Source organism: Microcaecilia unicolor, chromosome 12 (genome assembly GCF_901765095.1).
Source record: "Microcaecilia unicolor chromosome 12, aMicUni1.1, whole genome shotgun sequence".
In the NCBI taxonomy this organism is placed as follows: domain Eukaryota; kingdom Metazoa; phylum Chordata; class Amphibia; order Gymnophiona; family Siphonopidae; genus Microcaecilia; species Microcaecilia unicolor.
Window position 1 is genome coordinate 72,034,640 of NC_044042.1, and position 16,899 is coordinate 72,051,538.

At 42.0% G+C, this 16,899-nt stretch overlaps 1 protein-coding gene across 2 annotated transcripts in view; it reads left to right on the forward strand.

Annotated features, from left to right (window-relative positions):
* The window catches only part of WIPF2 (WAS/WASL interacting protein family member 2), a 64,511-nt gene extending 55,035 nt beyond the window's left edge, over positions 1-9,476 (forward strand). For both annotated transcript variants that reach the window (XM_030220734.1, XM_030220733.1), the window contains one exon: positions 5,316-9,476. In XM_030220734.1, coding sequence (XP_030076594.1) covers positions 5,316-5,356 — 41 coding nt within the window. In that variant the 3' untranslated portion in view covers positions 5,357-9,476. The remainder of the gene's footprint in view (positions 1-5,315) is intronic.
* The last annotated feature ends 7,423 nt before the right edge of the window (positions 9,477-16,899 follow it).

A 16,899-nucleotide genomic window follows, 5' to 3' on the forward strand; every position in this document is an offset into this window, starting at 1 on the left:
ATTAGAATATTCAACTAACATAGATAAGATGCTGAAGGACCAAGTGCAGATATATGATGGGAACAAGATGGTGAGGTACAGTGTCAGTTGCGATAATTAGATGATTAGCTAAACTCAAGGCAAGTTGTTTGTATAGTTAAGCAAGAGATAAGGAACTGATCTAAGTTACAGTGTGTGTAGCTAGTTCAGGTGCAGAATGAGTATAACTGGAATGCTTTGCCCAAAACCGTGAGATCTATCCATAACCATCTTAACTTCAGGAAACTACTGAAAACCAACTTGTTTAAGAAGGCCTACCCCCATGACCCAAATTAACTTTCTACTTCCTGCGACACAGCAAAATATGGACCGTACTAGACTTCTATCACCATCTCTTCTTTATTTCTTTGTTGCTTTATACTTATGTTTCTTACATGCTTACTACTATACTATGTATTTGTATTATTGAACCGGAGCCTACCTTTGCAGTATTGTGTAAGCCACATTGAGCCTGCAACTAAGTGGGGAAAATGTGGGATATAAATGTGTTAAATAAAATAAATATAGTCAGTCACCCTATGTATTAAAGGCTTGGAAGAAGAGCCAGGCTTTCACCTGCTTCCTGAAGTAGAGGTAGTTTGAGTTATACGTAGCTCCTCTGGGAGTAAATTCCAGAGCGTGGGGGCTGCTCCTGAGAAGGCTTGTTGTCGGGTATCTCAGACAAGGGTACCGATAGTGATGATCCTTGAGAGGACTTTAGAGGTCTCAAAGGTGTGTAAAGGGCTAATTTAGTCTTTTAAGTACACTGGCCCATTTTGTTTGAGGACCTTGAAAATCAAACATAGAGTTTTAAATTTAGCCCTGTAAGGTACTGGTAGCCAGTGTAATTTTTGCAGGAAGACTGTGGTGTGGTCACGCCGCTTGCAGCCTTCTGTCAGTCGTGCTGCAGCATTCTGAATTAGTTGAAGCTGATACAGACTCTTTTCAGTTTGGCCAGTGTACAGGGCATTACAGTAGTCTAGTCGTGAGCCTATCATGGCATGGACCATTGTGGTCAGACTTGTCTTTTCAGTATGTGGAGAGAGATTTTGTAGCTGCCGTACGTGATAGATACAATTTTTGAAAGTTGTTTGAATTTGCGGGATCAGAGTGAGTGATGAGTCTAGCAGTATCCCAAGATTCCTGACCTGTGATTTTAGGGGGAGTTCATACTTCCTAAATGGCAATTTGAATTTGGGTATTTGTTCACTTGTGTTTGGTACCCAATCTGTTTTACTTGGGTTCAGGCAGAATTTGTTGCTGTTTGCCTGTGATGAAACAGAGGATTTATGTCTGTGACTTCTTAAGTGAATGTATGACATATTTGTTCCCCAGTGCACTTCCCTTGTTTGGCCAGCAGATGGTGACTGTCTTTTTTTTTTTTTTTTTGTGACAGTTTTTTCCTGTCTAAGCTGTGAGGTAATCCTTAGTTTCAGTATGGGAGCACAGAGATAAACATCTGTGTCCTGAGACCCCGTTCAAGGCTTGTGAGCAGTTAATTTCCTGAAGCTTCTCAGGTAGTGACAAAGTGTTTACAGTTTAATATTGGTCCTTATTCAGTTACCTGTTATTGCCTATTAACTTTTCCATCTGTTTTATATGGTTCACTGTTCTAATTTTGTGACAGTAAACCTTATTAGCTTATTGGCTCTGTTGTCGTGGACTCACTGAGAATCCTGGTGGTTTGTGGTTAGGTCTGTGGATGCTTTCTAGGAACAGTGGGACCCCCGAGTGTGGCCCCAGTAACCTAGAAATCACCGGAGAATAACTTGAGAGTGGGAGACTCACCCAGAGGCAAGTGAGACCCAGTCGGTGGCAAGGTGCAGGTGGACCTGAGTAGTGCTGAGGGCAGACCCTCCAGGTGGATGCTAGGCGTTTTGTGGCATTGCCCATTCCTGAATTGCGGTTAGGCAGGCAGTTTACTCAGAGTTGTAGGTAGATCAGATTCAGTGGGTATGAGTAGTTGCACATCATTAGCATAGATGTAGAATTTTGTGCCCATTGACCGAAGCAGCTCAGCTAGAGGCTTGAGGTAGATATTAAATAAAATGGGAGTCAGTATGGATCCCTGTGGCACCCCACAGTTCATTGCTCAAGGTAATGATGTGCTATTGCTGAACAGAACTAATTGTTGTCTATCTGACAAGTAAGATTTGAACCAAGTAAACATTGTGCCATGGCATCGAAGGCTGCTGAGAAATCCAGCAACACTAGTATCGAGGCAGATCCCCCGTCACGGTTTCTGTGTAGATCATCAAGAAGGGACACAAGAACTGTCCTCTGTTCTGTACCTAGATCTGAAGCCAGTTACTTTCAATTAGCCAGTCATTGAGTGCTAAGTTTTGCCAGGAAAAGGAATGTTAGAGACTGGTTGATAGTTTTCAAGCTTTTCCTGGTCCAGTGAACTCTTTTTCAGTAAGAGGCTTACCACAGCTCTTTTTAGTGCCGTTAACAGCTGCCCTTCAATAAGAGGAGTTAACAATTTTAGTGGATGTAAATTATTTTTGTTTTGTCCACAAAATCTTGAAGCTGGGCATGGACTATGGATTCAGTTATGTTAGCTATGAAGGGCAGATTGGCAATTGGCCAATAGTTGGTACAGTCATAATTTCAGCAGTAGGATCTTTTACGCTGGGTCTTATAGGTGCAAATTTCCAAGCCTTAGGAAAACAACAGTCGGTGAGACTCAAGATTATCATTGATAAAAGGAAAGGATTTAAAGTCACTAAGCATCTTTTAATTAGGTTGGAAGGGATCAGATCATATGGGGCTGTTGTTAGTCTTACAGAGTTGACATGATGAGCAAGCAGGAATAAACCATCTGACAGATAACTAGAAAACCAGGTATAAACTGTACCACAAATCCCGATAGAAGGGAGACAACTGAAAAGAAGTGAATGATCCACTAGGTCAAAAGTGGAAGAGAGATCAAGTGAGACAATAATGACTGAAAAGCATTGATCAAGAGCAGAATGAATTGTGTCATAAAGAGCAACAAGGAATGTTTCTGTGCTATGATATGTGCAAAATCCAGTTTGATATTGATGAAAGGTGTTACTTTGTTCAAGGAAACAGTTAAGCTGAGACAACACAAGTTTATCCAGGATTTTTGCAAACAATGGTAAATTTGAGACAGGGCGAAAGTTGGCCAGAAGAGAGGGATCCAGATTTGTTTTTTTGAGAAGAGGAGTGACCAGAGCATGCGTCCACCTTGTAGGGATTAATCCAGAATCTAAGCTTTGTTGAAGAAGAGGAAGAAATAAAGGGGACAGAGCAGATGCAAGATGTTTTACTAAGAAAGCAGGCCACAGGTCGAGTTTGGAAGAAGATATACCGCTTTATGCCTTGTGATAATAGAACACATCATAAAACATACAATTTCAGTAATTTACAGAAATAAAAATACTTAATCATCAAATAAAGTTTTCAATTTCTTCCTGAACACACTATAGGTAGTTTCAAAGCATACTATAGCAGGTAAGGAATTCCAAAATGGAATGACAATAAAGAATTAAAATATTATAAAAATGAACACTTTGCACTAGGAGAACAGAGTACTAAAGATTGTTGTAGCTGTGCTGAATAGCCAAATAAAAAATCTTTAAACATTTCATGCCTTCTGGTCTTGCCCAGTTGTGCAACAGTTCTGGAAAGCTGTGATAGAATATATAAGAGTCATTTTATGGTCCCCTATCGCTTTTTCCCTGGCAGGAATTTTGTTAGAGCAATTTGATGTTTTTGCACTGCTGGAGAGGAGAGGACATCAGTTGCTCAGGAAAGCAAGTATAGTGGGCAAAAAGTCTCTCTTGGGAGTCTGGACTGTTCCGGACTCGCCCTCTTTTTGGGCCTGGCGTAACAAATTTCATGCATTAATGCTTTTTGAAAGTAATCAGGCCAAGAAATCACCCAAATGCAGAAAACTGTTTCTGTCCACTTGGGAGGGTTACATCCAGTCCCTCCCCCACAGGGCCCGTAGTGGTATTCTTAACTGTTGAGATCCTGTCGTGTTTTGTGTTTTTGACTTGCGCTAAAGGATTATGTTGTACTTGAAGGGATAAGGGAAGGGTGGATTAGTCTGTTTTAGATATTAGAGCATTTTGTTCAGATTGGGGGGGGGGGGGAAGCTATAAAAGACCAGGCCTCCTCCCCCCTTATTATTTTATATCTACTACATTTGTTGTAACATCTGTTGCTCTGATATCCAATGTGTTTTGTTAGGGTGGTTTGTTACTTGTTTGCAAAAATTCAATAAACATGATTATAACTAAAAAAAACCTTTAAACATATTAACTAGTAATTCAGAAGTAGAGCCATAAATTACTTCAAATAACAAGCAAGCAACTTTAAAAAAATGCTCACTTTTGAATAGGAAGCCAGTGAAATAACTGCAAGCAAGGAGTAATCCTATCAAACTTTTTCAACTTAAAAATGAAGTGAGCAGATGTATTTTGAATAAGTTGGAGTTTATACATTAATTTCGCTGATAGACCTAAGTATAGAACATTGCAATAATCTGTATGAGAAAGAACAAGCATCTGAACAAACAAGATCTAAGCAATCTTAACGGCCTTTTCACTTCTCTTAGATGCTCCTATCCAGCTAATGACTTTACTACTACTAATCATTTCTATAGGGCTACTAGACATACGCAGCACTGTACACATTATATGCAGGTACTTTTTCTAGAGGGCTCACAATCTAATTTTTTTTTGTACCTGGGGCAATGGAGGGTTAAGTGACTTGCCAAAGGTCACAAGGAGCTGCAATGGGAATTGAACCTGGGTCGCCAGGATCAAAGCCCATTGCACTAACCATTAGGCTACTCCTCCACTCCTTCTTAATAATGTTAGTTTTCCAGACATCTTGGGCCTTTGCTTTTGAATGGACCATCACTACCTGTTCTCTAATACTGAACCACGCCATCCAGTAATCACTGGCTCCTAGATGATCACCCACTGACATCAGAAACACTTTCACTGTTAGTAAGCACTAGGTCTAATATCTCTCCCTTCCACATGGGTTTCATTACCAACTGCCTGAACAGTTCTCCCTATAGATAATCTAGGAGTATGGTGGGGCAGTGTGTGACGCCTGCACATCTGCCCCCACTGTACCTGTTATATGTTGCTATCAAATGTGAGGGGACCATTCTGTGGGTCAGTTGGAGAACTGAGGTATCTGGTTTAAAACCACTGGAAATTTCATCTGTGCCAGAAATTAATTTCAGCAAATGTTTTCATTCTGCATGAGATAAAGCTTTGTATGCCAACCTGAGTGCACTCTGTTCATATTTTCAGGTACACGTGGAGTACCTCCTTTACCACCAATCCCTAGGTGAAGGCCCTGTGGTTCCTAGGCAGAAGATGGACATTTATCTTTTTCATCCTTCCTGTCTCTCAGAGGCCTGCATGAAACAGTCCAAAAAACCCACAAAAGCTTCCAAACCGATCACCTCCCATCTTTGCACTTCATAAGGATGTCTGTGAATCAGCTGAGCTGGGGAGGATCCCTAGTTCTCGCCCTCTCATCTCTGCACAGGGACAAAGTCTTGGACCTTGTGATGTGAAGAGAGTCATTTTGAAAGATCGTCCTTATTTTAAGAATAGAAATCTCTCTTCAAGGGGTGACAAGGAAAGACTCATGCTGCTGAAGAAGGCAAGCAAAAGGGGGTTATCCTAGTCCTCTCAAATGTAGGTCACTGCAGTCCCCAGAGTGTGTGCAGTGGTGGAGGAGGCAGTGTATAGGGAGGGGTAGAGGGGGAGCATGCTTTGTAAAGAGAAATACTTTTGCAGCCAGGAGATAAAGAATGGGGTTGCCATGTTTTACAGATTTGAAATGACAATACCTTATGTAAACCACTAATCAGTTTAAAGACACTATGGAGGAGGAAAGGAGATAATGGAGACCAAGTTTAGGGTAAGCTAAGGTGGAAAGCTGTCCTGTGCAGCATTCTATTCTCAGCAGGCCTGTAACAAGACCTTTTGCACAGAGCATGATGGTGGGGGGGGGGGGGGGGGGCATTGTTACCAAAGTCCATAGACTTGGGGCTCTATGGCTTCCTGCTTGTTGCACACGTTATAAAATGCCTTATGATGATAGGCACTGTTGTGGGGAGCTGCTGGTGAGCCAAACGTCAGCAGGAGGGATGCTGGACACAGTGATTATTTCTGTGTCTAGGGACACTGCAGACAAATGATACACTGTTGTCGAGTCATGGTGTTATAAAGAATGATTTTCTGGTGTTTGAAATTGATTGTTTGGGGGCCTTTGCAGTGCATTTGTTGGCAGGACAGCTGCCTTTTCTTTTCACTCTACTTTTGCTGAGAAAGGGTGAGGACATAGGAGACAGGCTTGGTGACATCTGTATGATTACTTCTGTGGATCTGTGAGGATCAGGAGGCACTTGGTGACATCTCAACTAGTGCGGGACATGCCTGTATGCTGTTAGGTATTTTTATGCAGAATTACCATGCCATTCCCCCTCCCCCCCCTCAAAAAAAGGTTATTGTAACATGAAAGAGGAGACTAAATGAGAGAATAGTTTTATAATCTGCAGTTTCCTGAGGGGCAGTGACCACACCTTATGTGGTTTGACTCTGGGTCACACTGGGTTAGATAATTCTTTCAACAAAATCAAAGTTAATAAAGGAGAGAGGCAGTCCTCGTACTTTTAATTAAATGGACAGAAAAGCAAAACAATGTACACTTTGTTGCTCGGGTAGAGACACTCTTTCCAATTGCCTCTCCCCCTTCCCCTCCTCAGCTTTTTCTGGAGTTGTGTGTGGTCTTCCAGGTGGAGCTGTCCTGCCCAGAATCAAAGGAAGGCCGAATCCTATGTCTATTCTATAGTAAAAATACCTATACAGCCCATGCTACTGAAGGGCAAACATGGAGCAATATTTTTCTACTAAAAGAGTGTCCCTTTCATTACATGTTCCATAGCTTCAAAAATGTGTCCGATTAAGCCAGTAATGAGTTAATGTCTGCCTTACACACTGCTCGAGGTTGCCATCGGTACCAGGCTAACAATTGTATGTATGTGTACTCTTTAAGTAATGAAAAAAATATGGTAATCATACGTAATGATTTTTCGTTTTTTTGTTATATGTACAAAGCTTGTAATATAGGGGGAAGGGGGGACATTGGCCTTTTCTCTTATTTTTGGGATGTTTTCCTTTCTCTTGGAAGGGGTGGCACTCTTGTTGAAGAGTAGTGTCTGGTGAACCTTCTCTCTGATTGGGGGAAGAGGGTTATAGGGATAGTCTACCAGTTTGGTGACATGCATAGTTTGTATTTTGTCATTTTAAACTGGTTTTAAAATAAAACTGGAAGATCTTTAAAATCAGCTTCCTTGACATCACAAAGGCTGAGCAGTGTATACCTGGCACAGTTGTACTTTGGTAGGAGGTGATTTTTAGTTAGGATGAGCTTAATGGTTGCTTCCCCGTACCTGATACTCTCATTCTGAGTGTAAGTTTGTGGTAAATCAGGGATTATATGCTATTTTGTGAAACATTTGCCTCTTTGGGAAGTTCTTATGAAATATACATTCATCACTAACAATAAACTAATATTCTTTCATAATAATTACTATATGTTAGGGAGATCATAGAAAATTTTCTTTCTTTAGAAAGAAACATGAGAAATGTATGTGTATATAAGGTCCCTCGTAGTGGTGATATTGATCTTAGATACATTCAAATAAGAGATGAAAAAAGGAATTTATGATATGTTGGTCTCTTACAGCAAGTGAAAACTGTAAGTAGCTGGATAGGTCAGGCTATGAGTGAGACATTATTTTATGGGCCAAAAAACTGTTGAAAGTTGGTGGTGGTAATTTTGTGTGTCTGGGATTTTGTGTTTAATGTTGTTCATTTCTGAACCTTCTCAGCATTTTGTGGTGTAAAGGAGAGGAAGCGGGGATGGGAGTAGGGATCAAGGGCATTCCTAAAACTGGGTTTAGGACAACCTCAAAGCTTCCTTCCAGTAGGGTTTCAGTGCACAGACTGCTGCGGAAAGTTTGCACTCCAGGGAAGTCACCAAAAGACCACTGGAACTCTGCTTTGGCAGCTGGTTATTTATAGAGCAGACAGCTGGTTTCGGGGAGGGGTGCTGTCTCTGGGATAGGTCTCCTTCCCATGGGCTAAACTTGAACATATTAGGGTAAATATTTGCATGGACTCTGAATCTGCTCTTTATCCTCAATGATGGAGAGCCACGAGTGGCCTTGGCCAAAATACGTCTCTTCTAGTAACCATAGCAAATTTGATGAAAGTTGAGTCTCATGGTTTTTAAGAGATGTGGGACTGTAGTGAGTACTGTGAAATTCTCACTTATAGTCACTGTTCTTTTTAGGCCAGCTAAGACAGGACTTGAGTGTTTTTTCCAGCTTTCTTTTTTGCTTGTACATCCCTTTCTGGAACCTCTCTTGCCTACTGCTACGCTAGTTGCTGCATCCTTGGCTTAGTGGTTGAATCTGGGACCCAAAATGTGTCTGTCATAGAATGCAGCTGCCAAGCCACTAAATGGGACTTGATGTACGGTTAAGGCAGGAAAGGATGTGATCTTGTTTCCCAACTAATGACTGTTTATTCTTTCTAGCACCTGCCTTACCTGGCATCTGTACTCTATTTGTCTTGCTTTCAAACATGTAAAAATTATATATTTTCTTCTACCTGCAGTTTGGTTTCTCTTTATTTTTCTTTCTGTATCTGTTCCTTCTATTTTTGCTACTGAAAGTGGAGAAGTACTTGCTAATGACAGACTTCAGTTCTAGTTAAAATGTAATTGTGTAAATTCACCAAAACTGACCATTTTTTTTGTTGTTGTTGAGTATGCATGTACCTGGATTTTTGTAACTTATTGTATGGACTTTATTTTGTTACTTTTTGATTTCTGAAGTAGAGTCCATCTTTAAAAGTTTTTCTCCCTTGTAGGGTGCATTATTCAGACTTTTGTCTAATCCTTTTTGTACTTTTTCCATGTCCCCTCTTCCTTCTATGCAATTCTTGAATTAAACCTCACTCTTGAATAAAGCGTAACTGATTTTGGGAACTGTGTATAAGTGGTGTAGAATCTAGGAGAAGTTTAATGGCTGCGTGCAAGGTCTTTTCAGTTCACATTATACTTTTACCTCTATACTTGCAAAACTTGCATGGTGAAAGACACAAAGGGGTTGAATTGGGACAAGTTTTCAACTTGTGGGTTGAAGCCTTGTTTGGCACTACTGCTGGCAAGTTTCAGATGTTATAATTTACCCCCTCTTTTGAGGTTAATAGGGCAGCAAGATTCCTGGATTTTTTTATGTATACGAATCTTTGAAAAAAAAAAAAAAAAAGTACAAATCATACTTAAGATTGAAGGCACGGACATTATGCCTGCTTGAGAGCAGGTGTAAATACACCTGTGTGAAATCAGCAGCCACATTCCAGAAGAAAGCCTGTCTCTGAGCATACCTACCCCCTAACTGTATAATCTTGCAAAATTGCATGCCTCGGTTATAGAATACCGGCAGTTATGTGGGTAACTTATTTGGAAAAATAGGTGCTAAATGGCACTAACAAATTGGTAATAATTGGTGCTAATTTGCAGTTACATGTGTAACTGCACTTAGTCTGTATTCTATAAAGCTAGCACTCACAGTCTGCAAGGGCAGGGCATGGACAGGTCAGAGACATACCAGTCATTTATGCGCTTAAGCATCTAGAATCGTGTCAGTCACATGCGCAACGATTAACATTTAGTGTAGACATTTACACAAGCCATTGACATAGGGTAAGTAGCTGTGCCTAAGTGCTGGTGTGTAATTCAGACTTGCTAATATTCCGTAACAGCTGTGACACATGTAATTGCTGATCATAGAATTCATCCTTAGCACGCAGCATTATGGTGCTTAACTTAAGATGACCTGTACAGAATTAAGTGTGCAAATATGTTCTAGTTGCATTGTAAACCTTCCCTGCTGAGCAGAAGTCCCTGAAGCCACATCCTCAGTGTGAGATGATATTGTATCTGATAGAGAGCAGGTCCTAGCTACTGGATCACTTCCTGCTTTGCCAAGATGATGCTGTCCTTTTCAGGTGACCTCTGTCCTCCAAGGCAGCACAGAAGCTGCCAGACTAGAGCTGGGACTTCTCTGCTATGTCCGTGTAGAGCTCTAGTAGAAAATGTTAAATCTACTATCTAACCCGCTGGTCAGAATGATTTACGATACTAAAATTCAACAGTGAGAAAGGAACTCTTCTATTGAAATACCACTAAGTAATACAATATATTAAGGCCAATGCCCAGTGTGCTCTTCAGGCACTTTAGCCATCCAAACCAAGAAATACATACATCCTGATTTTGCATAAAAAGTAGATAGAATTACATGATAAAATTTCAACAACTAAGCATTCTTACTACTTGAAATAATGTATTTTTAGTCCGAGCCCACCTGTGTCTCTCCCCCTCCCCCCACATTGGTCCACTAAGTACACATCTACTCCCTCTGTATGATGGGAGGATGTCAACTTCAAATCACAGCATCCAATCTATTCCCCTTAAACACTTAAGATCAAACTACATGTTCTGCGTGGCAGTATACATCAATATTCTTCCTAGATCTCTTCAATGCTTTATGGAAAGTTTTTGAGGAACTATACCCCACTTTTGCACTCCATTATCAATTCCAAAAAGCAAAGCTTGCCATTGACAGAGAGAGGCTTTGGCAGTCCTCCAGAAAATTAAAATAACTTTTCAAATAATGTAGCCTTCCATTCAAGCAAGCATTCCCCTTTTCTCAGCTGTGGGTTTCTTAACATTGTCCCCAAACAGCATGATCTCTGTGAGGCCATCTAAATATTGCCCCAGAATAGCAATTAAGCTCAAGATGACCACTTCCCAATATCTACTTAACAGAACAGCTCCAAAACATGGCCCAAGTTTGCATGCACTTTATTACGTTTGGGGCAGATAACCATCATTAGCCATTCCAGCTTTATGTACTCTCCATAGGGATACTAAGTACCGACAGGCCGATGCTCAGAAACAAAAACAGGTGCTAGCGGAGATTAGCACCGGCCTAGTCCCCTCATTAGCACAGAATGCTCAGCAACTCTAGCGTGGGAGATGTGCACACCAAAGAGTGCAAATAGCATGGTGATGTAGACAAACAGATGTTAGTGAAGTCATTTCCTATTCCCTGCTAGTGCTCAGAGAACAGCTCACAAAAAGCCACCTTACTGCTGAAAAATAACACCAGTTTGGAGCAGCCTTAGGGCATTTGAAGAGAGGATTTCTCATGATTCTTCCTTTAAAATCCTTCAGCTTTTACATAAGCCCATATAAGCCCTTATGCGCTGGTAGTGAGAGACCCAAAAGTGAAAGCACACATTGGCGCCTGGTTCCTGTGTTTAAGTAAAAGCCTTCCAAGTTTACAAAAAAATGGAAATGCTTATATTTAAAGGCGCAGAAAACAGACACCCATGTGTGCTTCTCTTTTGGGTTTGCCAGGTGCATGTGCACAAGAGCTGAGCTAACCACGAAAACTCTTCTGCACATGCACCAAACACATTTCCCCCTTGCTTTCCCTTGTACAGTTCACATATAATTTGAATACCATTTCCTTTGAGCATGGGCGAGCTAGGTTTCTACACTGTTGGCTTACTGCGGGAGTTCTGAGCATCAGCATGCTAGATAGGACTTATATTCTGGTTCTTGAAGCAATACATTAGTAGACACCCTCTTAATGCTAGCAAAGGCATAGTGTAATATAGTTTCTCCAAGGAGAAGCAAACATGATATTCTCACAAATGGGTTTACTACCATTTTAAATCTTTACGGCAGTGCCCAACACATAACCTTTTAAACTACATTTTTCAGCCCGAGGGGTGAGGCCTTTTGTGTACCTGGCAACTATTGACCTTTCTCGGAGACACAATTACTCGAGCTCCCCAGGCTATTGAGCCTTTTGACTTTGCGTCAGCCATTTTTCCCTCCATGTCATCTGAGGGTGCAGAGTGGCTTTAAAAAGTTTACTCTGTGTGACAGGACTATTCGAGGCAAAGACCTGGTCAGTACCTAGGTTCAGATCACTGAGACATTCACTGTAACCTCTGTCAGCGTTTGCAGAAGAGGTCCATTAAAGCCCACAGAATCCAGTGTCAAAAACTTTTTGGCTCTGCATTGACTTCGGCATCGAGCATGGCAGGAGTTTCAGTCAAAGATGCGGAACCTGCATCGGCATCAATATTGAGCACACATGCAGCATCGAGATGGTACTGCATTGTAGTCAATGCCACGTTTGCACCAGGACTGTGCCCTCCTCATCAGTAATTTGAGTATTGAGGGCCCTTTAGTGTAAAAAGCCTAAGAAGCATCACCATCACTCTACCTCTAGGCACTTGTCCCACACCTCCACTGCATCCATGTCATCGATGCATGGGAAGCGTCCATGCCGCAGTGACCACTCGTCATCTCCTACACCTACATAGGCTACATCTCAGACTGCATCCACACCAGCTTCTCAGCCCATTCAACGCCAAGCAAGCATGAAGAAATCTGGGCTGTTCTCGAGGCTACTGCATTCGCAGCCTCTACAGGCATATAAAGTGCTTGTGCCTACCTCAGCCCAGCCACGGATACATCGGAGAGACAGTCACAAGAGAGGTCCCATACACTGGCTCAGCGTCGATCATCAGGAGCAGCTCGTACTTGACCGACGCATATATCATTGCCTGAAGAGCTTTCTCCAACATCAGAAGCTCATGTGCCTCAATGCAGTTCAATTAATAGTCAACGTATAGGTCGGCACTCTCTCCCACGTACTCCTCATGAACAGTACTTTACAGAGTCCGACTCGGACCTCTCCTGGGAGGCAGATCATGACCGACAAGACCTCTTGGATGAGGAGTCCTATGGCATCCTGTTTCATCCTTCTCTGCCACCTCAGAGGAGAAAATCTCCAGAAAGTGTATCCTTTCCAGATTTTGTTCACGACGTGGCTCGTGCTATCCCTTTCAAGGTGGAAACAGAGGAAGAACCTTGGGCAGAACTTTGAGGTTCTTGACTATGATTCACCACCAAGAGAAGGTATTACGGTTCCTTTCCAGTTATGAAAACTACTTTATTCAAAAACTGGGAGAACCCTCTGCCAGTCCAAATTGCCCCAAAGAAAATTGACACAATGTACAGACTACAAAAATATGCCAGATTTGATAGAATGCAGCTACCACATCATTATTTTAGTGGTCAAGTCTGCATTAAAATGCACTTGCAGTGCCAGATCTTATGCTTCTGCTCCTCCAGGAAGAGAAGTGAGAACTTTGGATGCATTTGGCAGAAAACATTTCCAAGCCACAATGCTAACCAATCACATATTAGACTACCAGTTTTATTCCACCATTTATTTAAAATCTCTCTTACAGAGTTCTTTATCATTTGTGGAATATCTTCCTTCTGATAAACAAGAAGAGTCCGAAAACTTCACAGAAAGGACCTTACTGGTTGTAAATATCGTGCTAGACAGGCCGTAGGTGCTTTTGATATTTCTTCCCGCATCTCTGCTCTAGCAATAGCAATGCACTGCTTGTCTTGGCTAAGACTCGCTGACTTTGGATCTGCTATCCAGGAGCGCCTTGCAGATGTCCCTTGTCATGGAGACAGCTTGTTTAGGGACAAAGTTGAGGAAGTGGCCGACGTAATGAAAAAACATATGGATACAATAAAAACATTATCTAGGCCACAGACTACTACACCCTCCTCTTCTGCAAGAAGGTTTCAAGGGGGTTATAGATGCTCTGTTATTTTTCTAAGCATCATTATACTCCTATGCCTCTTCCAGTGTTCTACACCTCAACGATCCTGTCCAATACAACAGTGTCAACAAAAGTCCCAAACGCCTTCTCAGTCAAATAAACAGCTTAGCTTTTGACTCCATACTAGAGAGCATTGCCACCATTCGGTTGTTGATACCAACACACCTTCTGTCGTAGGGAGGCTTCTTCTATTCCATCAAAGATGGACTCATTACGTCCAATTGCTGGGTCTTGCACACAATCTAACACAGCTATGCTTTGTGTTGGTAAATAAGACCCCCCCCCCCCCCTGATCATCTACCAAGATTGTCTCATTTGAACTCCCTCCAACTCCAATTATTATGAGAGGAGTTCTCGGCTCCCCTCCAGCAGAATGCAGTAGAACCAGTTCCTCCACTGGACAGGGGTAGAGGATTCTACCCCAGATATTTTCTGATTCCCAAAAAGACAGGAGGAATCCATACAATTCTTGATCTACGAGATTTCAACAAATTTCTCCAGAAAGAAAAATGCTGAATGGTATCTCTGGGGTTACTACTCCCCCATGATACAGCTCAAAGATTGGCTTTGCTCTGTAGATATCAAGGAGGCATATACCCTCATACCTATTCTACCCATTCACAGAAAGTATCTTTGGTTCCGCTGTGGGTCTCTATATTATCAGTACTAGTTCTTACTATTTGGGTTGGTCTCAGCACCTTGAGTATTCACGAAGTGCCTGGTCGTAGTAGCTGCAGCACTTCAGAGATGGGGCATTCACATCTTCCCTTACTTGGACGACTGGTTAATTAAGACAGGCTCTCAGAAATCCAGTGCCGCTACCATGAAGTCGACAATACAACTCCTGGAACTCCTCAAATTGGTAGCCAACTACCCCAAATCACATCTTCAACCAGTGCAGACTTTGGACTTCATAGAGCTCTTCTTGACACAAGGTTGAGCGTTCCTTCCTCAACAGCAAATATAATACATCTCGCTACTCAGGTATCCCAGGCAACTCATATCTGCATGTCAGATGGCCTCAACACTACATGTGACATCATTGGCTTGTCTCCATTTTCAAATTCCTCAATGGACACACTCCTCACTGTGGACTCAGGCCACAGGGCTCCTTTCAGCCTGTATCCAAGTAACTCCACCACTCTTCAGTGGTGGATGGTGTTGCACAGTCTGACCCAAGGCCTCCTATTCCAACCCCTTCCACATCACAGGGTTCTCACCATGGATGCTTCCATGATGGGGTGGGGCGTACACTTCGACAGTCTCCATTCACAGGGTTCTTGGTCCTTGCAAGAACAGAGGTATCATATCAGTCTCTTGGAGTTGTGAGCAGTCTGGAACGCTGTAAAGACCTTCCAGGATTGAATTCTCAACCAGGCAATACAAATAGGTGGCCACATATTACCTGAACAAGTAGGGAGGAACTGGAATTGATTCCCAGAAGAGCTATGTCTTGATACCCGTTGTAATCTTCTTATAAGAAGCTTTTTGTCTAAGCTCCAGAGGCTGGGAGTACCAGAGAGAAGAGGCCACACAGCTAAATGTCGTATGGCTTGATGAATCCAGCCATAGTTTCTTATGTGACAGGACCACCAGCAGATTGGTCCCAGATGACCGCAAGAAAACATCTTGGTTGATATGGCAGGAGTGCCAAAATAATAAGTCTGGTGAGCCAGAATTAAACTGAATTCTAGCATTAACAGGCAGCCAATGTTTATTCATATAACAGAGAAATAATATGATTAATAGATTTCAGCTTATACAGTATAATAACATCATGGCGTATTTTGAACTAACTGTATTTAGCTTTTTCTGAAATTGAGGGCATCCTACCAACAACGAGTGCAGTAGTACTTTAAGAGCTTTCTATTCAGACAAGACCTCAGTGAGCATACCTTTCTCAGATAGAAGGAAGTGTATCATTTTTTTTAAATTTAACTGGTGAAGGTAAGATTTTTAGTTCCGAATAATAGAATACCCCTTATTACAAAAAACCAAAGAAGAATCTTCTGCAACACCACAGTGGATGCTGGTAAATGTTACCTATGTGGGTGGGTGCAGTGTGCTTCAGTCTTCTGTGCTGATGGTGGTAGACTAACAGTTTGAATAACTACATACACATTAATGCTTCAGTCTCTGAGCTTACCTCACTGCTGTGCCACTCAAGTACTGGGTTGTCTTCAATCTTCCAGCTGTCAACAATTAGCTCACTATGTCATACTCCAGACATAGCGCTGAAGACCAGTGTGCCAGAGTATCCTTGGCTTCCTGTGGCATCTTGAACATGTGGAAGCATCCCATTGTCACTTGGAGGATTGCTAAGTACTGTAATGCAGACTTCATCTTATGCATAATTAGAGCCTTGCATACAACAGCAAATTCCTTCTGACTTGCTGCAACAGCTGCCAAGTAATCCTGGAAAGTGAGCACTGACTGTTCATGCTAAAACTCCTTTTGGTGATAAGCTCGTAGAATGGCCACTTAATGCACAAAGTTCAATATACAAAGTAATCGCAATGTGCAGACTAGCTGCACATTCCCAGACCAATGAGCTATATCAGTTCTCATTGGGCCATGCAGCAAATCAGGCAGCAACTCTGAACTCAGCCACTGTTCTAAGAACCCCAAAAGTTCCTATTCAGGGAATCCAACAAATCTCAAGTTGTGACACAATGTATTTTCAAGGTTGTCCAATTTGGGTTCATATTTAGCCACTGCAGTATTTCACTGTGTAAACTCCCCCAGTGCCCCCTGCATGGACTCCTCATTTTCTCCAACCTGCGTATATTGTCAGAGTTTGTGTGACTTGATCCCAGTTGTTTGACAAGCTTTTCAAATTTTGTGTCTAGCACATGCACTACAACTGTGGATCTGCTTGATTATCGCCTTGTTGCCTTGAGCAGCTGACTCCTCTGTCAGTCTGAACCTGTTTAGGTTTGTCCTTTTTCCCTAGCTTCGCCACCATATGCTCTAATTTCAAACCACATTTGTCCATACATCCAGCAGTGCACACACAGCCCTAAGAGGGATTAGTTCCAATGTGTGAGCCCCTGAGCTGAAAAGCAGGCCAAGTTCACTTTGTTAT